Consider the following 24,844-nt stretch of genomic DNA (forward strand, 5'->3'; position numbering starts at 1 on the left):
CACGGCAACACAGTCCCCATCAGGTCCTTTTACTGAGCGGATCAGGAGCTTGCCCAAGCTACCACGTCAAGCCTGACACCAGAGTCCACGCTTGGGAACTTCCTTGCTGATAATCTCACTTGCCCCATAAGCACAATGAAAAAGAAACCTATCGACAGGCCTAGGGTCCCCTGAAGAGCCTGACCCCACCTTTAGCCAGTTTGATGCTGGTTTCTACAACCCTGGGTGGAAGGTTTACAGAGAGACTGTCAGTCAATAGTCTACTACATCCTTTTTTCCTAAATGAACCAGGCTTGGAAATGCTCAATGGATTTGGGAGAGACAATAGAGAGTTGAGACCTTTCTGTCATCTGTTTCTTACTAACATAATTGTGGACTCCCACTGATAACTCTCATTCAGCTTTTGATCTATGAAAGCAGACAAGGGTGGTGTATGCACAAAAACGTCCCCTATATTTGGAAACAAGGTATATTTGAAGACTTTCCTACTTCTGTGTATTCTTAAACCTCCACAGTTTAGGTCCATGGTGAACAAAGAATTCCAAATTTTTCCCAAGAGTCAGGCTGGACCCTTGATGATGAAACCGAGGAGCTCAAATTGAGTGATCAAGATGAGCAGGTTGTATTCTAAATTCTTGGACCTAAGTTATCAGAGCAAAAGTGCATATACCTCTTGTGAGTTTCCCTGCCGCTGAAATCAAGGATTCCAGCTTCAGTTTGGGGTCTTCACTAGGTAAGAATTCTAGGAAATTCCTCAAATCACGCTCCAGGACACAGAAGGCTCCCCCAGAATCTTTTGCTTTGGGGGTGAGGACAGTTAAAAGGTATACTTCAGTTGTCCCATTTCTCTGTATTAAATTAAAGAGTTCGTTCTTGAATTGTCCTACAGTTTTGCTATTCAAAGCCTGTCTTGTCATTTCTTTATTTTTTTTGGAAAAGGGCTACCTGACTTCCAAAGATACTAGGAACGTAAGTAAATGCCAAAGCTGAAGTCTCTCTTTCTTTTTCACCTTGTTCATCAAGACTAGAACACCATAGGCTTGAGGATGATGCCATGGGTCTAATTTAGCTGTAAGAATTCTCCAGGGAGCTGGGATTTTTTTTGCCAAATAGATAGCTTGTAAATGTCACTTAAGAGTTTGGACTCCGGGACTCCGCTGGATTTCTTTACCAGGTGTCACAAATTTGTTTACTCATCTTTTATCAAACTTTGTAGCAATTCCTAAAGTCCCTGGAGGACCCGCATTCAGTGACTTTGTATAACACATTTAACTCCAAACACCCTCTCTTACTGTTAGGCAAGCTTCCTATTCTACCTCTTAACCAAATCTCATCTTCTCTAGTAAACTCGAAAGATACAGCCAATTTACACCTGTATGTTTCATGTAGGATTCTTCTAGCTATTATTTGGATACTGAAGCCCAAGCCTCTAGTTCATCATGAACTATTAGTACATGCTGAATTAACTAGTCATATTACCTATTCTGATTTCAGTAGAACTATCTAGTTACTTGATTTTTTTCAACTCTTCGGGTAGAGTTTCTGTTCTTAGCTACTTGGTGTAGGGCAAGGTCAAAGAAGGAAATACTTGAGACTCTTTGAAGGTTGGAGAGTGGGACCTAGAACTTAAAAGAACATAGCCAGGACTGGAATCTAAGAGAAGACGGTAGAGAATAATGCTTTTTATTCTTAAAAACTATGGCTTTGGGCCCTGACATGAATACTATACAGTCCTTGTAATGGGGGAATGCACTGCTATCTTCAAGCTTCCTAGGTGGGAATTTTGTGTTGCTCCGATTAAAAAAAGAAATAGGTGGGTTTTGTTTCAGAGCAGGGTCAAAGTACTAGTCAACCAAATGGCCTTCAGAGTTGAGATTCAGTGAATGGGAACCTACTTACCACACGGGCACTTCTGATACCCTGTGTCAGCAGGCCACAACCTGGTTAGTGTCATGACTTTTTGAAAAGGAAGCAAAATGGGGACAACACAGAGTCCTTCCTTCACAGCTATATGCCCGACTGGCACATGCCCCCCCCCAAAAAAAAACCCAAACCATGACTATTCTTTCACTTTCATCCATTTGACCAAAATCACAACAGGGTATCTGTGAAACAATATGGCGGAAGCAACTTCCTCTAAGATCATTGGTTTCCACCTGAACCACAAGCAAGGTGTCAACTGCCTTGCTTACGTTCCACATCCAAGCAGAATAGGAGTCACCCACCCAACCATTTAGTTACTCAGAAGATCTCTTCATCCTTTTGATCCTGCATGGGTCAGTGAGTCCCAAGAGGAGTCACATCTACAGCAGAATCCCTGTCCCCTCTCGTTGAAATTAAAACATCTTCCCAGGGTTCCAAATCTCATGTCTTCTCTTGTTTGCTCACATCCCGAGATTTTAGGGAAAGGCAGTAATGGCCAATCTGATGGAAAACTTATTTAAAGACCTGTGTTCCTATTTCTTCTGCCCAGATTTCTTATCTGTTCTTCATACTAAGAGTTTCAGACATTGTCCCCAGAAGGATCGTATGCCAGCCAGACTGAAAAATGGGAAGCTACTACAGATTTTCCATGATATTTCCATTTCTATGAAATTTCCACTGTCCTGGAGCTACATATAGTGACAGAACATGGAAAACAGAGACTTAGGAATGAAGAAGCAGAATTACTAGGAATCTTAGCATAGGTTTCTAGGTCAGGAAACAAATGAGTCAGAAAAGGAACTTGCCTCTAAATTCCTCCTAGAGGAATTCTAGGTACAGGCTAAGCTAGCTTCTTTAACCAAAAATAAATATTTCAGGAGCGAATATTAAATGGTACTTTGTTCTTTTAGTACTTGGTTCGAAGAGAAACTAGCCAATTTATAGGCCTAGTTATGCAACATCAAGGTCTGTATTATCTAGCTCATATACTTGATCTGTATTATCTAGCTCATATATTTAGAATGCTTGCTACTACTCAGGCCATCGACAAAAGTTTATCCTGGAGGAATAGGCAGAAACCATGGTTAAGCTGCTTGGTTTAATTGTTTTAGCACTTGAAAAAGAAATGTACAGTAGTTTGAACACTCAGTCTTTACTAACCTCCACGGAGGTCAAAGATTTCATTCATACGTACAAAATTAGTTTACAAATTTTTTGGCAATTTCATCTTAGTAACCCGTTTTATCCTATTGCCATTGTCCCAACCATTGAAAAAGTTTACAATAATTTACATAGAAATATTTTCAAAGTGCTTAAGAATAGTGATTGTTCTCTGGGATATTTACAGATGGCCTATACAGTGTCTGTACAGATGGTGTACACCTATAGCACAAGGGTCATTGCTGGACTATGGCTTTCTAGGGAAAGTGCATATTTGGCCAGATGTGGCAATACTGTCTAGAAACTCAAGGTTAGATACTTGGTAACCATATCCAAAGCTGAAGTAGAATGTGGACAGGAATATTTACAAAAGTAATATAAAAACGGTCAAGTATACAAGCTTGATCCACGTAAAGACATCTTGATGTTCTTCCAGAATGGAGGAAGAAAGACTTCAGGTGCTGGCTCGGTTACCATTTCGAAGTGGAGGGTTATTGGTTTTAGACCTCAGAGGTCAAGACTCGTCTCTGAAGTCAAGCTAGGTCATCATCTGTGCTTACAACTGATATCTGTGGAAGAGAAAAAGTACAGGATGAGCTTGGTGACCATTCATTGGTAATGATAACTCCAGTCTCCCAAATGGACCTTGCTTTTGAGTTGGTCAACCAAAGACCAAAGAGACATGGAAGGGAAGTCAGATCTAAAGCAGTACTGAGTTGTGTCACTGAGGCATTTTCACTTGAATTCAATGGTATCTACTTGGGGGAGAGAGAAAATCGCGGAGCTGATGCTGCCATTCCACTGAATGATCTTAAATCCTGGGGAAAAGACACATGCAGGCCATGAATTTTTCAGACGGTTCCCTGAATGAAGGCCAAATACTCTAGTCGGGTTTCAACTGAAGAACAAGGGACTAACTCTCCTGCCGAAAGGAGGCGAGCTACAGTAGGCAGGATAGGCCACTTTCAAGCGTTTGGTAATGATGGCTAACGGAATCTTGCTCAATACACTGACTTGAAGCCAACTCCCCTGTATAGGAGGATATGCAAACTTTTAAGTGTCCAGGAGAAAGCTGACTTGACAGTCCAAGTAGGAGCCACTTGGTTCATCCTATTATTCACACATAGTTTCTATAACCAAAAATATCTCCAACAGTATAGTGATGACCTTAGGTTGACTTACTTGTCATTCTGGGACAGATGCTTATCTACTGGCTGACAATTCATCCCAACAGGCTAGACTGTCTAATCTCCAGGGGTAGTAGATTTATTTGGTGACTCTCTGATCCTAATGGCTCCTCCTAGCCCAAGAAGCCGTAGCTTGAATTAGCAGTCTCCTTTCCAGAAAGTCCTACTGCAAGCCAGAGTGTATCAAGACCCGAAGCTGACTTACTGCTGGGTACGTGTGTCCAACAGAAGCACTGTGTCTCCCAATGTCTATTGACAGGTCCTCTTCAGTAGTCTTCAAGTACACAGGATTGTCAAAGTTCATGCTCTTCATGTTCTTGTGCTGCCAATTTCGCCACATCAAGTAGCCACCTACTGCTGCCATTGCCAAGAGCACTGAGAAAACGTGAGAAGGTGACTAAGCAAGGGTCTAGTCTCAAAACATACAAAATGAGGTCATGGTCAGGAATCCATGAGACTTGACATCAATAAATATTTCATGTTGTAGGAAGCCAGCATAACTAGGTGTTAAACTATAAATGGGCCAGAAGCTTAAAACAAGTTCAGACCTGTGGTCAAGTATTATTCTGTGGCCTGGTGCTAAGCTCAACAAAGTCCATTTGGATGAGTGTAGATAGAGTCCTGGGCCCCAGTGCAGGACAACTGAATGAAAATTTCAGAAGTTTCTGGAGAGCTTTTCAAATTGCCCCCATCCTCTCCCCCACCCCCAGCATATTAGTGAAGCTTGGACTCCAGTCTTCCAGGACAAAGTGGCCATTATAGCACAAGGCCTTAGAATTCCCATGCCCAGTAACTGCTCTAGAGGTTCTGTCCCCTGAGTTTGAGGATTCTTTCCTATTTTTAATTTACCCTCTGCAAGTCCTATAACTCCTCAAGAAAGCATTGAAGCATTTGCCTGTCTCTGTATGAAGCATTCTACACCGTTCTAAGGGGAAGAAAAGAGTGCTCTTTACCTAAAGGAATGTACTGAGTCAGACTGATCGCCCTGACCTAGAGTGTAGTCGGCACCTTTCATGTAATATGTGAGAGTTTATCACTGCCCCTCACAGTGCCAAGGATGCCACCAAAGAGCAAGGTTTGGACTCAACTCTGTGCCAGGCTAGGGAGGGAGAGAGCAGAATCAGGGTCACGGACTGTGACCGTGGGAGCAGTGTCTCTAGATAGATTCGAAATGCCTATCTGCTGGGCATCTCACAAGTCTATCCAGATATGTGGGGAGGTACTTACAGAGAGGAAGGATGGCCCAGGCAGCAGAAGTGCCTCTCGGGGGGACAGTGGCCTCAGATACCGCTGTGGTCACATTGATCCCTACAGGAGAATGAAAGAAATCTATGTAGACGGATATGAATTCAGACTTAGAAACGGACCCATCCGGACAAGCACCTCCTGCCCCTGGCACCCATGACTGCGGATCAGTGCTTACTGCTTTGCCCACCAGGCACAGCCAGTCCAGAAGGATTGGAGAGTCACATGCTTGAACAGCTGTTTCTAGTAGAAACCTTCGTTAAGTCGGGTCAGATGAAGAATGTCAGACTTTCAGACTTTGGAGCTGAGGTTAGGTTACTAGCTAGGGGCAGAGCTAGTGGTTACAGGGCTGCATGAATTACTGAAGCAATAAATACAAAAAGTGTGGCTGTTAGTTGAGATTCACAGTGTGCAGTACTGGGCCTAGTACTTCCAGGAACTAGTCCACTAGTTGGTGAAATTTCTGTTGTGTGGATACCTTCTGTCTCACTGTTAAGTCACAGGAGTTGCAGAACGTGAATTATAGAGACTGAGAACCTGGTTAAGGCCAAGGCTCCAGGGCGGCTAGCTGTTTCATCCAGAGAAACCACTCGACAGGTTATGTCAACCCCACGGCAAATAGACAGATCACTGCTGAGCTAAGTTGCGTGGTCAGAGCCGAAAGGAAGTCTTCACGCAAAACCAGAGACACACGAGATGTGGGACCGAACAGTGAGCATGTGGAATCTGACAATTCAAACAGGTGCACGGCCATGCCTACCCCTCCTGGCACCGTCCTGGAAGTTACCAGAAATGCTCTCGACAATTGAGTATCAGACAAATTAGTCTTACTGTCAGATGGTCTTAGCAATTACTTTCTCAGTAAACCGAGCTCATCCCTGCAGGGACGCTGCATTAAGCTAATAAAAACCTCACAGAGGAGCTCCTTGCCCACAACAGGGGTGTTTAATTGGCCACTCAATCAAAAGCTAAGAACGGAAGATGAAAATCAAGGTGGGTTTAAGTGTGGGTTTAGGATGGTGTGGCCCACGGGGGCCATAAGGTCTCCTGTACCCGTGGCTTCTCTCGCTCTGGAGGAGAACATCAAGACTTCAATGATCTGCAAGTTGGCCAGCTCAGGGCTGTTGCGGGACTAACCGGGATGCATCAGGCTGGTCCCGTTCACACCGTGGTCCCCTACCGACTCCCCAGTGCTGCAGTGAGTGAGAGGTAGTTGGGAGGGAATGGCGCCACCAGCCCGGCTGGCAGTGACGGCAGGTGTGCTCTCAAGTCTATTCCAAGCATCGGTGAAAGCAGAATTCTTAACATCTGGGCTAGTTTTTTTTTTTTTTTTTTTTCCCGTCCGTCATTAGGCCCTGCTTGTGGCTGAAAAGTAAACAGCCTTACTATGGCACTCCCGGCCGTTCTCCTCCAGACTGTATCCGTTGGGACAGGAACAGGTGTACTTCGGAGAGTGATCGTTAATCTGTGGGGCTGGCAGGCACAGGTATTCACAGCCTCCGTTGGGCATGTCTTCTTCACACCAGTTTTTACCTGTTTGGAGAGAAAAGTCCTTTAAAAGAGGGATTCTGGTGCCTACTGTACATAAAACCCTCTTCTAGAGGCCGGAGACACGAGTCCTTGTCCCCAGGGAGATGATGCTTGTCTCCTCTGTGCAACCTTCAAGTTCAGCACAATGAAGAAATACAGGGACGGGCAACATGCCCTCCGGATACCGCAGATCCAGAGAAATTTCTGGAAAGCGGCATCGGGATTATGCCTGGAACAGGGGTGTGGTGAGGAGGCAGGAGGCACCCATTAAGGACCCACAGCTTAGAGTGAAGACTCAGGGGAAGGAGAAGAGCATGTCCTCCTCGGTCTTCGCTTGGCCTTGCAGAACCCAGCCAAAGGGAGGCTGACGGGTTTGCTTTAGAAAGAACCAGTCAAGTAGTTCGAGCAGGAGCTGGTGTGACCGGATAGATGGGTTTGGGGATCTACACAGAAGATGTGTCATCAGCGGGAGGTGGGGAAAGCTTGTGGCATCAAAGCTCCTTGGGAGGATAGTGCAAGAGTCTGCGTACAAGGGAATGAAGCCCAGGAGGTATGGAAGAGCCTGGAATAAAAGATTGCCTGCCGGGGGTGGGGAGAGCTGAAGTTCTGAAAGCTCTTTCATGGGGAAGTCAGAAATGCAAACAAAACACCATGTTTGATGTGTTTGAGGTAGGGGACTGGACGGGAGAGTCCTGTTGAAGGGCAGGATGACATATTAAGGAGCTCCTGGTAGCCCGGCAGGTACTAGGCCGTGCTGCTGTCCCTACAGCGGCCTTATGGACGGAGGCTGTGCTTGTCCCCATTACCTGACGGCTGCACGAGTTCGTGATACACAATGATGTCTTGGGCATCATTAAGGTTGTTGACCAGAGTGGCCAGCTCTGACCCAGTGAATTTATTGGCACCGTAGACTGCTTCATTTTCTCCATCTATCCAGTAGACACGATCCTAAAACAGAACCCCCAGATTAGCGGGATTAACACAAGTCCGTATCTAAGGTCATCCTTACTGTCTGGCAATGTAATGGCGCAAACTTAATGCACATCAGTCTGGGAAGTTGGATGTCACTTGGAGATGCAAGTTCAGGCTTCTTCGAGTGAGCATCGACTTTATCCCATGTCTGAAGTGGAAGCAGTTTTTCGGGTCACCTTCCTCTGCCCATCCCTCCTTGTCCCACACCTGTCCTGTCCTGTTCTCCCCTGAGGCACCCTAGTAACCCAGAGATAGATGCTTGGAGCTGACGCACACATCTCACCTCAAATATGGTCAGCGCGAGAGGGTGAGCTAGGAACTCCAGAGACTTGAGGACAATCCTGCGATCTTGGCCATTCAAGTCCACACTGGACAACATGTGCAACTTGGAGTCAAGCCAGTAGAGACGACTCTTTATAAGGTCTGTAGAGGAAAGGAATGGTCAGCGCACGGGACACCATCACTGCCCTGGCTTCCACTGAACATACCCAGGGAATCCAATATTCTATTCTCATGGTTCCTTCTCCAGCATGGGTTCCTAAAGTGGTGGGGGAAGTGGTTCCACAAACCTTGTGAGGCAGCATGCGGGGTCTGGACCCACACTTCTTCTAGGGGATTAAAGGAGCACCTGAGATTCTCCAAGGAGCTGACTTAAGAAATGGTGCTCACGTTAGAGAAGTGTTAAGAGAGGTGAGTGTGCTGTTCTTCCCGATGGATGAGAGTTCTTAAGACCCAAGACCTGTTGAATTTATGTCCCGTATTAGGCCCAAGTGGACAGAAAAGCTAGTAATGATAGAGCGTCTAATTTGTGAAAGCCCGAGCATTCGATCTGCACTGCTCAGGTCCTCTCATTCCAAATTCCTGCTATCGAGGAACCCCAGGAGCTGTCACCGGCTGTAGTCCAGAGTAGACTATGGAGGGAAGCAAAAGTGTGGAGACCGTGGGCCTAGGTGGTGGCCACCTTGGTGGGGGCCAAGGAAGGAAGGACAGACTCACCGAGTGTAATTCCATTAGGCCACTGGATGTCCACTGTCACCAGGGGCCGCCTATCAAATCCATTCATTCCTGCTTTTTCTATTTTAGCTGGTTCTCCCCAGTCTGACCAGTACAAAAAGCTAGGAAGAATTAAATGAGAAAGAAGCCTCAGTGGTTTAGAAGGAATAAATTTGTAGTTTGAGATACATATTTATTTATTTATTTATTTTTAAAAAATTTTATTTATTTGACATACAGAGACCACAAATAGGCAGAGAGGCAGGCAGAGAGAGAGAGAGAGAGAGGAGGAAGCAGGCTCCCTGCTGAGCAGAGAGCCTGATGTGGGACTCGATCCCAGAACCCTGAGATCATGACCCGAGCTGAAGGCAGAGGCTTAACCCACTGAGCCACCCAGGCACCCTGAGATACATATTTAAAGGACGACAGGAAAGCTCCGGAGACCGGCAGTAACAGGTAACGGTCTAAATTATATTCCAGATAAACAAAAGGTAACACGAAGAATCTACAAGCTCATTATGAACACTATTAATCTATGGAAGTGTGAGAATTATATTTCAGCCTCAAGTCACGGGTTATATATTTCCTTTCTAAAAGGCAAATTCTTTCAGAGGACTGAAAGTTGACTATATGTTAAGCCTTATCGAGGGGCTTGGCTGACTGTTCTCGTGAGGATTCTGGGGGTCAGGTGTCATTGCTAGAGCCTCCGTCAACTTCCTAAGCTGCTTTTCTATAATAGCCTTTAGCACCCACATAGGGGAGCCTCTTGGTGAAATGTTGCTAGAGAGATCCATTTACTTCAACTGGACTTTGAGACGACTTGGACGTTTAGATGAAAGCGTTGAGGTAATAGAGCTACTAAAATCCTCACAACGCGTGCTAGTCCTTAGGTTTGGCAAAGCATTTGGACAAACATTAAAAATCACTTGCAGAGAAGCTAGTGGCCATAAGGGTTCAGACACCGCTTCTGTGTGTATGTCAAGTCAGACGTGTTTCCTTAATGTCAGTCAGTGCTCATCCTGCCGGGGGTCTGGAAGAGAGTGGACTTACTTGACCGTGACAGCGCTGACATATTGAACTGGGTAATTCTTTGTTGTGGGGAGCTGTAAGTCTTGGGGTTTCAGTACTATTTCAGCCAGGAGGAACAGCAACCGAAAGGCTATAAAAAACAGACTACACACCCAGACAGTGGGTCTAGAGCGAGGGAGGCGGGCTCCCGCAAGTCCGAGTTAAACAGGAACTTCCTCTTGGTTCCATCCAGGGTAGCTACTGAAATAGTCTTAGAAGCCACATCAGTCCAGTAGATGGTTTTGTACACCCAATCAACAGCGATGGCTGCAGGATTATAGACATTGTCGATCATTTTAACATGTCTGCCAACCTTGTCATCAATGGAGGCACTGAAACAGAACAGGTCACAGGACATTTAAGAGTTCGACACCATCGGAGCCGGGAGAACGGACTTGCTGTTTACAAAATGGTCAACAACTTTGTGCAGAAGAAACTCGAGTCACACCATAGCTCACCCCTCACACCATTTAACGATGCTTCTTACTGATACTAAATAACAGTGTTCATTATTGAGTTGCTGGGAGGTACTCGATAAGCAGGACTGACACATTGCTAAGTGAGATGTCCTTTCTTATGCTCCTACAGCCACGGACACCTTGTACTCCATACACCATTGTTAGTCTCTAATGAGGAACTGAGAGTAACTTAATAGTTGAGGAATCAATCAGTGTCCAGATTTAAGAGTCCCAGCTAATTAGATGCTAGCGTGGAGCTAGAAATTCCTCCAAGCCTTCACAAAGACCAAGGCTTAGGCTGAGACGCTAAGCAGAGAACTGAAGTTACCTGAAGATGGCCTTCTGACTTAGATCAGCCCAGAACAGTTTCTGAGCAGCAATGTCCGCATCAAGCGCTACAGTGTTTCTTAGCTGTTCCACTAGTTGGATATATTCCTTCCTCTCCAAGCCAATCTTCCGGATGTCTCTTCGATTCGTGAAGATCAGACTTGGCTCTTTGCCTGCAAGACAGGAGTCAGGTTTGTTTAGTGTCGCTGTAGGAAGGCAAGGTCCTTCTAAGTCAGGAGGGAGCACTTACAAAGGAAAGGCACGGCCCAACACCTGAGGAGATGGCTAGCTGCAGTGTGAGATGGCTAGCCCGGGGCACTGTAAGCACCTCCCACTGTTCAAGAAGGCAGTCCTGGGGTCACAGCACTCAAAAGTAGGGTGGCTGATCAGCCGGGAACAGTCTCTGAGCAGCTGTTGCCTAAGTTTCTTCCTGGGATTTCATTCAAGTTTTGGAAGCAGGAAGCAAGTGAACCTGGTAGACATTCATGGTATCATACGCAAAAGAAACTGACCAAGGCAGGTGTCTGGGGAAATGCTTTTTTTGGGATACTGCACTGGGAGGTAAGTAGCACTGATCTCAAGAACAGACAGTCCCAGACTTGGGATGATTCGATTTAGGATTTTTCAACTTTATGATGGTACAAAAGCAGTTTGTGTTCGTATAGAAGCACACTTCGAATTCAGAGTTGGGATCTTTGCTCAGGCCAGGGATACGTGCTACCATCCTCTCTTGTGATCTTCTCTCATGATGCTGGGCGGTAGCAGTGAGCCGAAGCTCCCTGCAGCCCCCACGATCACGGAGACGTGAGTCCCGATGCGCTGACACCCATCGGTACCCATACAGCCGTTCCGCTTCTCCCTTTCAGTGTGGTACTCGGTAAGTGACATGAGACATTCCATACTTCCTGGGCTTTGTGTTAGATGACATTGCCCAGCTAGAAGCTGATGTAAGAGTTCTGAGTGTATTGACTAAACCATGGTATTTGGTAGGTTGGGTATATTGATTACATTTTTGACTTGGGATATTTTCAACTTACCATGGGTTTATTGGGTTCTGACCCCATCCGAAGTCAGGGGGAGCTGTACTATTTTAATTCTGTAATTGAGCTGACTCTTGGGGTCAGTGGCTGTATGCTTCGTAAGCGCTTACTCCTAAAGGGACCAGAGCAACACCAACCAGTCCAAGTCCACTTACCTACTGCCTTGCACACGCCAGTGGCAAGGTCCATCTGATAGCCCCGACTACATTCACACTTGTAACCGCCTTTTAAGTTGATGCAAATCTGGCTGCAGATTCCCGGGTTTTGGCATTCATCAATATCTAGGAGGGAAATTAGGATTAGTCTTTTGTGCCTAGATGACCTACAGCAAGATACCGTCCTTTCCAGGCTTCTCCCCCCACGCCCCCCATCCAGGGCTGAGGTTCCCTTCCGGACTCACCTCCGCAGATTTTCTTATCTATCAGTTCAAACCCAGCGGCGCAATCACATTCGTAGCCTATCACGAGGTCTTTGCAGATGTGAGAACAGCCGCCATTATTAACCAAGCATTCGTTTACATCTGGGAGAAAAAGGGACCAGAGTTACCCCATGCCATATTTTAAATCGATTTTTGCCCCTGTTAACGTTTAAACTCTGGGCTTTTTGCAATAACTTATCTAGATAGTCTGGTCAAACCCGTGACTTTCCTAAGGTCTAACAATTTGCTTTTAAGATACGCATCTCGGAGTGTTTGAGGGGGAAAGTAAACCTGGTCTGCTTGGCAGGTTACCAGCTGGCTGAGCCGTAGGAGTCCAGTGTCCTACAGCTGATCAGTTATCTTTAAGGAGGTGAAGCTACAAAGGGAGCTTGTGACTGCTTCAACTTTGAAGGCATAACAGCGCCACTCTGAAGCCCAACCATGGAACTCGGTTCCTTAGAAGGGGTGTGCCAGGCCCTGCGGGAGGTCCCCACGGCATTAGCTAGGGGCGATGCGGTGAACCTTCCCCGCTGGGTGCCCAGGCGAGCCCTCCACTTACGACATTCTTTCAGGGGTTCGTCACTCCAGTCCCTGCAGTCCTGCTCCTGGTTACATACTTGACCGATATCTATGCACTCCCCACTTCTGCACTTGAACTTGCCGGGGCCCAAGCACTGATTGACTACAACGAGAAACACAGAAGCGAAGAGTCCGTTGGTGGGGCTGCCCCAGCAGTCCTCTGACTCCCCCCCCGCCCCCCAGGAGGAGCCCCTCACCGTTTTTGCAGTTGACCTCGTCCGAGCCGTCTACGCAGTCCCGGATGCCGTTGCACTGCCGGCTGCCGTGGATGCAGCTCCCGTCCTCGCACTCGAACTGGTCCGGGCGGCAGGTGCGCGAAGCTGCGGTGGGCGCGAGGGGAGGAAGCAGGAGGGTCAGCCGCACGGTCCCGGCGGACCCCCCGCAGCAGGCACGGAGCGGACCGCTGAGAAGACTACTTACGACAGTTGACCTCGTCACTGCCGTCTTTGCAGTCGGGGTCCCCGTCGCAGCGCCACTTCTTGTGGATGCACTCGCCGGAGCCGCACTGGGTCTCGCTGGCCGGGCACTTGGCGTGCATCACGGGCTGGCGGCCGCACTGCTCCAGCGACTCGTCGGACTGGTCGGAGCAGTCGGCGTCGTCGTCGCACAGCCAGCTGCGGGGGATGCAGGCCGAGGTGCCGCACCGGAACTCGTGCGCGCCGCACGTCGGGGGCGCGCACGCCTGCTCGTCGCTGCCGTCGCTGCAGTCGTCCTGGCCGTTGCAGACGAAATTCCTGGAGATGCAGCGGCCGCTGGAGCAGGTGAACTCGTCGGGGCTGCACGTGATGTTGCCTGCAGCGCGGAGAGGGCAGAGCCCGCTGAGCGCGCGGGACTGGTCCCGGCTTCCCGAGCCTCGCCGCACGGCGCAGTGCGCGGGGTCTCATCACGCCCCCTGGCCGGCCCTCCCAGCTTCACTTAAAAGCTAAGGTGGCATCCTGTTGGCATCCGAGTTCCTGGGGTACTCGCGTGCAGCCTCGGTATGCACAAGATGCAGGGGCTCTCAAGTAAGAAGGGGAAGAAAGGACCAAGAGAACAGCTGAAGGCTTAGAAGTTAATTTGAAGTGAGAACCACAACAGATTCCTAAAGGGATAGCGATTGGCAATGGCAATGGCAAAGACCGAGCGACCTCTAAATGGACAGACAGCTCGTCCGTCCAGGTTATCCGCTGAGAACACCACGTATGGGGCATGCAGGCAAGTGTGGACTCATTAGAAGCATTAGGACACGATTAACGCACACCAGCCATTGTGTTCTGCTACCATACGTGGTTCCTTCTCTGTTGGTCCCTCAAACCAGGATCAGGAATAACAGATCTTAAATATTTTCAAGTGTTAGAAAGTCACTGCTTGGGCTGGAATCTATCTCTGTCTTCACCGCCCAATCCGCTAAATGATGATAAACCAGGCCGACTAGCCAGTTTGTACTTGGACTCAAATTCCTGCCGAATGAATCAAGGTCACGATTTGCTGGTAATTCGGGGAGAGACCACGACTCTCTTGGGAAGCAAAGTCTAGTTTTAGGAGGGAGATACTTGGCAGCTCTGGGGCTTACCAATACATGAAGCTCAATTCTGGGATTGAACCGAAACTCATTGGACTAGGTGCAGTGGTACTGACGTCGGAAGTCGACTTCTCCACACGAGACTGGTGTTTGGAGTACAAGCATGGTCAGCTCACTAGTACTCTGCGGCCGTGGGAGGCCTGTGCTTGTCAGCCCTGGGAGCTGTCGCTCTGGGAGCCCTATAAAAGGGCGGTAGCTTGAAAGAGTGCTCACAGCAATGTTTGTTCAACCCAGATAATTCCCAGGGCCTTGCCTGGAACGCACGGCACTTTATTACACATTTCCCAGGAACAGAAACATGAAAGCCTGTGAAACAGAGCTCGTATTTACAGGCAGGAACTATAAGAAGAGACCAATCAAGGACCATCGGCTGGGCAGGGTTTTCTTTGGGTCTCCGCTGGCAAGATGAGAGCTAACGCTTCTGGGCCAGGTAAACCTTCGGAAAGGCTCAAAGAGAATCTAGCTTGGAGGCAAGCCCAAGTTCCTCGTAGGCTACTCAGGTCATGTATTCCAAGAAGCAGACCCACTTGAGACCTCGGCGTGAGCTTGTGGCCCTAGTCCCCTTCTGGCTGTGCTGAGCCCATGTGAGGAAGGCCCGGGTCCCCCTGTCCTAGCAGACACAGACGCCACACCGCTGTGGCTTCACTGACCTATTCTGGGTGGCAGTGCCCTGAACGACTTACCGTCTCCCGTCTATCTGCCTAGGAGGAACACCAGAGCAAGCAGTGGCCAGTCACCGGGGGACTCCTGCCAGAGTTTTAGGGCAGTAACGAAGGCCAAGCAGCTGAGCGCACAGCGAAGTCACTGAAAAGCGAGTCACCGGAACCGCATCTTCACACTCGCGGGAGCGTCTCCCCCTGCCCACCCTTCTCTTTGAGCAAAAGGGTCTCGGGGATAAGCCACTCGACAGCAGTCTTCTTACCACAGTTCTCTTCATCTTCGCCACTGTCACAATCATTTTCACCATCACACCGCCAGGACACGGGGACACACTGAGTGGACCGGGCGCCACAGCTGATTTCATTTATGCGGCATGTTCTCATATCTGTTGATGATATACAGTCTCAAAAGAGCCTCCCCCACGCCTCCGTGCCACACAGCTGGTCCCGCGCTGCCTGCCCGGGCTCACACCTGTCCCTCGGTGGCCTGGCGAAGGGGTGAGATGCGACCTACTAGTGGAAGCCACGCCAGCTGGTGTCGCCCGGCGGGACCCCAGAGAGCCTCAACCGCGTTCCTCCTTCAAGGTTCCGTGGCGTGCTCAGCTCTGGCTTCTGTTTTATTTGGCACAGTTAGGTTTATTGGCCGGCCTGCTCCTTGACCTTTTTTTGTTTGTTTGTGATCTGTTAGATACCACATAAGGTCACCTAATGGCCACTTCCCAAAAGGCTAGATGACCTAACACCTGGGAAGCCTCCTGGCTGGATTCCTTTAAAGGTTCTTCATGACCTACAGGAGCTTTGCCAAAACAGGGACCTCCTAGTTCCTGACCTCACTGGGTCACCCTCAGCTAAAACTCAGGGCCGTGTTTCTGGGCAACCACGCTTTCCCGGAGGGGATCTGACCTGCCGTGACCAATGTTCTTATCGCTCCTCTGACTCCTTGCCTCGAAAACTGAAATTGATGCATTTATCTTCCTTTCTGCTCCACTGAGTTTTGTCATCCTTATTCCATACCTAAACCTGGTTCCCATGAGATTGGCACTTTTCATGTTTCAACAGCTCTCGACTGCTTCGAAATGAATTCCAAGACTTTCTTCACCATGACATTCAAAGGATCCTAATTTACCTGTCCCAAATCCTCATCCTCTGTGACCTCACAGACCTTTTCCTGGCTATCCGCCTAAGAACACAGATACACAGTGTCATACCTATGACGTTTTTCTTATTTAAGAATAAGCTGTAAGCTTTACCCTACTTTAATAACCTGAGGTAAGAGGTTTGTTAAAAAATCACGATGTCACCCTATTTCTAGCCACCTTACCCCTTTAGTAATGGGCTATATATATATGTCTCTGTGTGTGTGTATAAACATATATGTGTATATACATATGCGTGTACATATATATGTACATATATACACATGCATATATGTATGTGTATGATGTACAGCTTATGTTATATATAGCATATAATGTTATATATGTATGCACAACATATATGTTATAACATATATGTAATATATAACACACATATGTTAATATAACATATAATGTTATATGTTATATATATATGTATATATAACATATATATGTTATATATAACATAAGCTGTACATCTAAAAGCTTATCCTGGGCCCAAAGTGGGGAACCTCCTACCTCAACTTAGCTTCCAGGACCAGAGTACCATCTGCTTGGAGTCATGATTACCAAATATTTGAAATCTATGCACCTAGTCAAGGAGTTCTTAATCAAATCGGCTGGCTTCGGTCTTCAACATTCAATAGCAAAGCTACCCAAGAGAATGTCAGTCTCGTTAGACTAGGGACAATATCCTTTAATAGACACTCATCAACTTGTTAATGACTTGACTGACCTTGGAGTCCACTGGCCCACACATCAAGGCAGGCCAAGGGGAATTACAACCAAGTTTTGGATGAAATAAGACTTAGAGCTACAAAACACGAAACAGCCTGGGAGAGTTACGGTCCAAAGCAAATCACTCACGGCACTGTTCCGGGTTTTCATCCGAGCCGTCTTCGCAGTCAGGATCCCCGTCACACTGCCACCGGCTGGGGACGCACTGGCCATTGTTGCACACAAAGTCTGACTCGGCACACGTCTTCTTCACTACAAAAGTTGATCGGCGGGGTTAAAGTCATAGGCACCCAAGGGCTGATATTCCCGCTGGGGATGAAACTACCTGTTGACACCTTTTACTCCAACAACAGAATGGAGCCTGTTAGTGCTAAACTGCCAATATCCAGGCAAACACTAGAAAAAAAAATATATATATATTTTGGTTTTTGTGTTTTTCTCCAGAGGAGCAAGATGGTCATTTGAGAGAGTTGGGAGATATGGAAGTCATGGTAAGACAGGGGTTGCTCCTTACCTTACAACCCAGGGAGAATGTTTAAGCCCGGGTATAAACGAGGTCACATTTAGAATCCAAGAGTTGGACTAACATCAGCTAAAAGTCACAGAAGATGCTGTGGGGGCTGCCAACATCCCCCCATGAGGGCTAGAGTGACAAATCACCTGAGAAAGGTATCCATTGTGCTACTAATTCCAACAAGGGCAGGCCTTTTCTCCTGTGATTCTGGTGACCATGCAACTTGTCCAAAATGGGACAATCAGCAGAGTGCGGACACTGAGAAGTATGCCAGGAAGACAGGCATAAATCTGGACTCTCCTAAACCAACTGGGTGGCTTGGTCACTTGCCCACCAAGTAGTCAGAGACGGCAGGGAGGGTCTCCGTAAGCAGCCACATAGGGTGTTCTAGGCTTCTCCTTTCCAAGCTGCATTTTTCCTTGCTCACGTGCCTAAATTTCCAGTTTTCACTCTTCTTCCCTAATGAATATTCTATAATGGTAAATCAGCTAAAAGCTGACAGTTCGCTAAGAACTAGAAAGGGATTGCTTCAAGTCTGGGGTCTGAGCTAGGGACAACTTGCAGAGGGAAACCCCCCTCTCCCTCGCCTCAGACACAGCGCAACAGGGAAATAGAGTGATTATAGCCCATTCTGACAACTCGAAAGACGTGGTGACAAATCCCGATGATCCAAAAGGGATAATTCTTCCCCATGAATTGTGTAGCCAAGGAAACAAGAAAGGCCACCTTAGCTCTTAGATTCACACCTGTTTCTAAAAATCACGGAAACGCTCAAACCCCAGTATTAATGGTGAAAGCGACATCCAGACTCGCACACTCCTGAGCCTGTCGGAAGGTGCGGGAGCGTCTGTGGAGCTAGTTTGCGGCAGTTCAGCCTGTGGTGGTCCTCGAAAGAGGATGGGGGGAGTCATTGTAAAGAGACCACGTGGTTTCAGGATGTATAAGATGTTACGGGAGTAGGCAAGACGGCTGTCCTACCAAGTGCTAATGCTAATGATAAACAGGGATAGAAACTTGCCAGAGTTCCTCCCTCTCCGTTCTGAACACAGACTGGAAGGTTCAAGAAAGGCTGTTTGAATTGGGCCTTAAGAGATGGATAGAAACGTAGGTGTGTCACAGTGGAAGAGGTCTACCAGTTACCCGCTCAGAGGGTCTACGTTACTCATTAATCTGGTGAGCCTCTCGCTTGTAACAGACTTGAGTTGGGCAGGGGGGTGTTGATGGGAACACATGACTTGTGGATTCCAAGCGGCAGTTGACTAAAAATGCTGGTTGACATGCCTGAAAGAAACAGCTCTACTGAAACTATAGCCCAGTTCAATATCGAGACAGCGGACAGGAAAAATACTAAGCGGCTTTATGCGTTTTAAGCAACTGGGCCCCCTTTTCCCTTCCAGGGAGGAACATCTCAAAATAAACATGCAGAGCTTCCCCGAGCAACGTTCCCACTCTCCTTCTCTACCTGCATACCCAGGAGGCAGAGACCGGTGCTGGCCAACGACATATTTAATTTTTCCCATTTCATGGGATTTCGAGTACATCTATTTACCCTCTTACCTCTTCCAAACCCTCCTGTCATGTGTCTAGAAGTTATTTATGTGGAGACTATTTTAGGAAGAGCCAGCGATGATCCCTAAGATGACCCAGGTTAGCTGCTACTAAGGTAGTCAGATGGCCAAAGCAGGCTTCTGAAACACGAGAATAATTACTCTCTAAGAACAATGGGTTTTCCCATGTTGTTGCTCCGCATGAGACAAGTGCCCTGATGCCTTAGTGCCGCCATGTTTGTAATGACACATGAAGAAGCAGGGGAGGGCACAACGAGATGGCACCTGAAGCTCCCTGCATTACCTTCTATTTTTCTTCTGTATTTCTAGTTTATAGAGTGGACATCTTTATATAACGTCCTTTAGAAGGCAAATGACCATGTTGTCACCGACATCCATACAGTCTTGTTTCAGGATTTTTACACCATAGAACAAAAGGATAAAAAATCACCTTCAGCATGTGTTCAAGGTAACCTAAAGGCCATGTTGACATGTAGTTGTCAGCTGTTGTGGCTCAACGTGAGGCATGTCTCACCATGATCTATGATCAGTGTGGGTATGTGCGTACCAGTGGGCATGAGGGTCTACTCCAGTTCTCTTGGGGAAACATTGTCTTCCGCCCTGCCTAAAAGCTTTAGAATTAACATCTATTGTAGGCAGAGGCTTTTTAAAAATCCTTATCTGATCTGTGATCTGCCCTGGCCTGGAGTTTCTATGTCAGGAGTTTAGGAACCTGCTGAAACCCAAGGGGATTTCTTACTATTCATGACTTAAAAAGTCTCTGCCTACAATAGATGCTTTCTTTTGGCGGGGGGGGGGGGGGGGGGGGGGAATCAGGGCTATTTGAGAATTATAAAAATAGAAAGTCTGTTCTAAGTAAGCTTCTGTCTCTACTTCTCGTCGTCCCATCCCTGTCCTAGCTTCCCATACCGAACATCTGCCTGACCTACGATAAACGAGGTCCTGCCATTTCCAAGGACCTGCGCTCGATCGTCAACATTCCATGCTCAGGCTGGTAGTCCCGTGTCAAACACTGAACCAGACTGCTCTAGACCAGGATGTATAGACTCTTGGGACCCTGGGGTTGATGGCAGTTCTTACAAGCGGCCTCTTATTTTCAGAATCGTGACCCATTTGAGAAGCTAAGATAAGAGCATCACGTTCCGTGACGTGCGCGCACCCTCGTGAGGTGGCCCAGGACAGTCGGGCTCCTTACTCACCACAGTTCTTTTCATCACTGCCGTCAGCGCAATCTTCGTCCCCGTCGCATTTCCACAGCAACGTAATACAGCGGCCGTTTGTGCACTGGAATTGGGAGGGTTCACATTTGGCTTTTCTTCCTAAAATCAAGAGGGAGCACTTAGCTAAGCTGGGATGCAAGCGTGGAAAGTTAGAGATGCAAGTTACCCAAAACCCGTGGATACGGTTCCTCTTGGAGGGACCACTGCAGACTCAGCAGGGTAGAGCATTCTAGTCACCAGGGCTGGGCGGGCACAGGGGCAGTGATGGACGGTTATTGAGTTCTTAGCGGGGCAAACGCCATCTGGAGAAGACTAGATTTCCCAGCCTCTCTTGCAATCAGGCGTGAGGCTAAGGTCTGGCTAGTGGAATATAAGTAGGAATGGTAAGATAGACCTTCTGGGAAATATTGTCAAAGGGATGGGGGCCCATTTTCCTTCCTTCCTTTCTGACTGACTCCTGAAAACTGCACGTGGTGGCTGGAGTAGTGATTCTGGGCCAATGGAGCCAGACCAAGAGAGAAGGAACCTCAATGGCCCAGAGGCCGTGGGGAGTTGGGTGGGACTCCCCTACCCGGGATGTCATTCCCTCATTGGTTGAACTCACGAGTGTAGCTCGAATACAGCCAAATCTGAATCCTTTCATAGCATTTCTTGGCCACATTCTATACCATTCATGGATAATGTTCCCATTACAGGCAAACTGAGGGAGATTTACAAGGGGCCACAAGGAGGGGGCAGAACAGAGGTAAAATGCTTGGCTCCTTGTCTTCAAATTTGAGGTCTAATTAGAAAAAGATATGCTTACAAAACGCCTTGGGGATAAAAATCAAGAAGGGACAGTTGAGAGGTCAAGGGAGGTCCTTCTTAGCGACGGAAGGGAATGAAAGCACGGGAGAGCTCCAGACCGGATTCTGTTCCTCCAACTCTCTGCGTTCCCGTGCTCGACGTGTGGATGTTTCATTCACAGGGTGGCAGGAATGAATCCTTGTAAGCGGAGCATGTAGTTTTGTTTTTTGTCCTTGCCTGTCACGGGACAGCTACCGTTCGGGTGTTTCCCATCCAGACGTGGGCCCATCTGGAGGGGGTGATTTCTTTGAGCGACAAGGCAAGGGTCTAGCTGCTTCACAGACATAGACTGCAACTATTCGGGTGCCCCAGAGCTCCTGCAGATGACAGAGGGAGGCCTTCCCAGCAGAAAGCCTTCCGACTTCCTGGCGTCTCCCGGCTTCAGCAGCTGGTTTAAGAAAAGACGCGCCGGTGACAAGCACGGGCTGGAACTCTTGTGCTGGGCACACAACACTCCCGTTGGCCTCCCGACTGTCAGCTACTCCCGGCTCTCTGGGGGCAGCCTGTGCTTTGTGGCTAACTCCCAGGGAGATGAGAATGCCGTCCAAGTCAGGGTTGCCATACGGGGGTGGTGGCGTTCTCGGGAACGCAGTGTTTTCGTAAACCGTGTGCGCCACTCTGCTCCTAGGAGTCCAGTGAAGCTGGGACCCAGATAGAAAGTAGTAGATTTCGGTGGCATTTCTTACCTCTGTTTCATACCATCTGTTCGTTCCACAAGTATCTTACTGGGCTTAAGATATCAGGGATTGAGGAGGGTAGAGGTTGGCAGGAAATGTCAGCAGCTGGCTTTAATCCTGTTCAACTGAATAGGAGAAGCGGCTACCTCTCCCCACCCATCACTGTAATCCCAAGAGCTTGTCCATGTTCTCTGTGTGGGGCGAGCTGCACAGGGCCCCGGCTTCAGTTCTCTATCCTCCGACCTTTGAGGGCTGTGCTAAGACCCTACTTAGAGCACTTCATGTAAAAGGAAGCAAGTGTGCGACTTGTCGTTGGACAACATCAATGGAAATCTAGTTGGAGAGAACAGTCAGGCTGCGGTTAGGAGGCTCCGGATTTTTTTTTTTTACTGTGTTAGGTTAGTCACCATCATCAGTACATCAGCAGTTTTTGATGCAGGGCTCCATGATTCGTTGTCTGCGTGTAACACCCAGTGCTCCATGCAATCCGTGCCCTCCTTAATGCCTATCACCGGGCTCACACCCCCCCCCCCACCTCCCTCCCCTCTGAAACCCTCAGTTTGTTTCCCGGAGTCCATAGTCTCTCATGGTTCATTTCCGCTTCTGATTTCCCTCAATTCACTTTTTCCTTCCTTCTCCTAATGTCCTCTGTGCTATTCCTTATGTTCCACATATAAGTGAAACCATATAATACTGGACTCTCTCTGCTTGACTTACTTCACTCAGCATAATCTCCTCTAAGCCCATCCACGTTGACTCAAAAGTTGGGTATTCCTCCTTTCTGATGGAGGCCTAATAGTCCATCGTGTATATGGACCACATCTTTCTTATCCACTCATCTGTTGAAGGGCATCGCTACTCTCTTCCACAGTTTGGCAACTGTGGCCATTGCTGCCATGATCATTGGGGTGCACGTGGCCCTTCTTTTCACTACATCTTTGGCCCTGAATTATTTTTAAAGGTTTTCAGTACCAAAGTTTGCTCAGTGAAAAAGAGACAAAAATTCAGACACTGATATCAACACACTCAAAAAGGTAGGCACAGGGGCACCTGGGTGGCTCTGTGAGTTAAGCCTCTGCCTTCAGCTCAGGTCATGATCCCAGGGTGCTGGGATCAAGCCCTGCACTGGGCTCTCTGCTCAGCAGGGAGCCTGCTTCCTCCTCTCTCTCTGCCTGCCTCTCTGCCTACCTGTGATCTCTGTCTGTCAAATAAATAAATAAAATCTTAAAAAAAACAAAAGGTAGGCATATAATCAGGCTTCAACAGGGGTGTAAAACTAGGTGTCAAATGATGGTTTTCCCCTTCAGGGTTAGGCACTGAAGATCTTAAAATTGACTTCAGAAGCTACAGATATTCCTAGACACTCAAGCCAGCCTGCGATCAAATACAGGCACACAGGTAAAATAAGGCTGGCGTTCAGCTCACCAGCATCTCCAAGAGGGTCTCTGAACCTAGTTGTAGCAAACTAATTGTGTGCAATAATAAATGATATTAAAATCCCAGAAGCAGTGCTTCCAAGTCAATACTGAAGAGATTCAGGGCAGAGAGACAAGCATGCTCTTGGTGTTTATTCCAATACGGTAAAACAAAAAGGAGTTTCATTTCTACCTTTGCATATCTGAGATACTGCCACTTCGGCCCGATTTTCCTAAACCTTCTGCCCAGTTATCTTAAAGCTGTGTTTTCGCCAGGACACACGCGGGGCTCTGCATTACCAGGGAGAAGGGTGCGCGGGAGAAGGGAAGGATACTGCATGTTGCTTCTCCTTGACTAGATGAGCGGGGCGTGGGTCACAGGGGCTAAGTCTGGCCGGCTGCCTTTCTAAAGGACCCTCTCTTTAAAGAGAAGTGAGTAAAGATGATAGGCCTGACGGCTGTGCCTCAAGTTTCTTGTTATCTCAGTACTCTGTTATGACAGACTGCTCCTGGGCAGAAAGCGCTCCTGGTTCGGTTGAACTCCCCACCTTGCATAGTGGCCAGAGCCCCCACCCCCACCCCGCCCCCACCCCGCCCCGGTACTGGGACCTCAGCCAGACTGCAGGGCTGTTTGTCTTCTGTCCAAGCTTCAAGAAGATTCTCCCTCACACCTCGGGGGCTCACTGGGAATGCCGTTTCACAGAGCCTCCAGGAGGACCGATAGCACCCGACAAGTTAAGAAGCTTTGGGTTTCCAGAGCTTTGGGGGATTACAGGGTTGTGGACCCAAAGTCTATTTTCATCCCTGACAGTTAGGTCTCGGGTTCAGCATTCTCCTTTCATAAAGGGAACAGGCTGAGCTTGAAATCATCTCCGCCCGAGGTGCTTTTGTGTATTTTTTCCCCCCAAGACTTACTTATTTTAGAGAGAGAGCAGGAGGGGGGGACAGGGGGAGAGGCCGGGGAGAGAGTTCTAAGCAGACTCTGCACTGAGCCTGAAGCCCGACGTGGGGCTTGATCTCATGACCCTGAGATCACGACCTGGGCCGAAACCAAGAGTGGGACGCTCAGCTGACTGGTCACCCAGACACCTGCCCTACCCCCGCCCCGGTGCTTTTAATTCTTAGACTAAACTAAAACCACCAATGCTTCAAAAAATGACCCTAGAAGTAGAAGCTCTAGGCAGCCTGTATCCCCAGACCTATCTGCTCAGAAAGGTGAACAGTCGGGGGAAAAGGTGGTTTTTAGCAGGTTCCTCAAAGCCACAGGGTTTCACAGGAATGCTTTAGCACCAAAAGTATGGTTAAAGTTGGGGAGGAAAGGCTGTGACCGTGGGGAACCCTGTGTGTTTTGCCTGTTTCCACCAGGAAGGCTTTCTGTTCCACGACTAGGGTTTCGTGTAAGCATTTGGAAAGGGTTCTTTCTATCGCTTTGAGAAATCGAACTGTTGGCCTCCACCTGGGTTTTCTTTCAGCTCGAATACTTAGAACGAATATCCCTGCCCCTCTGGGTTGGTGGAGGGGTGGTTTGGAAGTCGCTGGCACCTCGTCACCTATGTACGTCGTCACAACTTTTGGCATTTGTAATGAATGAAGGCCCAGGAGTGTCAGA

The 24,844-nt window shown here is 48.0% G+C and overlaps 1 protein-coding gene across 2 annotated transcripts in view; it reads right to left on the reverse strand.

The window, feature by feature from the left end:
- Positions 1 to 3,003: 3,003 nt before the first annotated feature.
- Positions 3,004 to 24,844, reverse strand: part of VLDLR (very low density lipoprotein receptor) — a 29,812-nt gene continuing 7,971 nt past the window's right edge. Inside the window, exons 2-18 of one of the 2 annotated variants that reach the window (XM_082694394.1) lie at positions 20,277 to 20,396; positions 17,125 to 17,247; positions 15,385 to 15,507; positions 13,322 to 13,693; positions 13,099 to 13,221; positions 12,882 to 13,004; positions 12,305 to 12,424; positions 12,060 to 12,185; positions 10,866 to 11,037; positions 10,193 to 10,411; positions 9,015 to 9,133; positions 8,302 to 8,441; positions 7,853 to 7,994; positions 6,903 to 7,049; positions 5,499 to 5,579; positions 4,477 to 4,646; positions 3,004 to 3,653 (exon numbers count right to left, since the gene is read on the reverse strand). In XM_082694394.1, the coding sequence (XP_082550520.1) occupies positions 3,618 to 3,653; positions 4,477 to 4,646; positions 5,499 to 5,579; positions 6,903 to 7,049; positions 7,853 to 7,994; positions 8,302 to 8,441; positions 9,015 to 9,133; positions 10,193 to 10,411; positions 10,866 to 11,037; positions 12,060 to 12,185; positions 12,305 to 12,424; positions 12,882 to 13,004; positions 13,099 to 13,221; positions 13,322 to 13,693; positions 15,385 to 15,507; positions 17,125 to 17,247; positions 20,277 to 20,396 (2,456 nt within the window). In that variant the 3' untranslated portion in view covers positions 3,004 to 3,617. The remainder of the gene's footprint in view (positions 3,654 to 4,476; positions 4,647 to 5,498; positions 5,580 to 6,902; positions 7,050 to 7,852; positions 7,995 to 8,301; positions 8,442 to 9,014; positions 9,134 to 10,192; positions 10,412 to 10,865; positions 11,038 to 12,059; positions 12,186 to 12,304; positions 12,425 to 12,881; positions 13,005 to 13,098; positions 13,222 to 13,321; positions 13,694 to 15,384; positions 15,508 to 17,124; positions 17,248 to 20,276; positions 20,397 to 24,844) is intronic. The other variant, XM_082694395.1, reaches the window with a different exon arrangement.

The sequence above is a fragment of the Mustela nivalis genome (genome assembly GCF_964662115.1).
Source record: "Mustela nivalis genome assembly, chromosome: 13".
NCBI lineage: Eukaryota > Metazoa > Chordata > Mammalia > Carnivora > Mustelidae > Mustela > Mustela nivalis.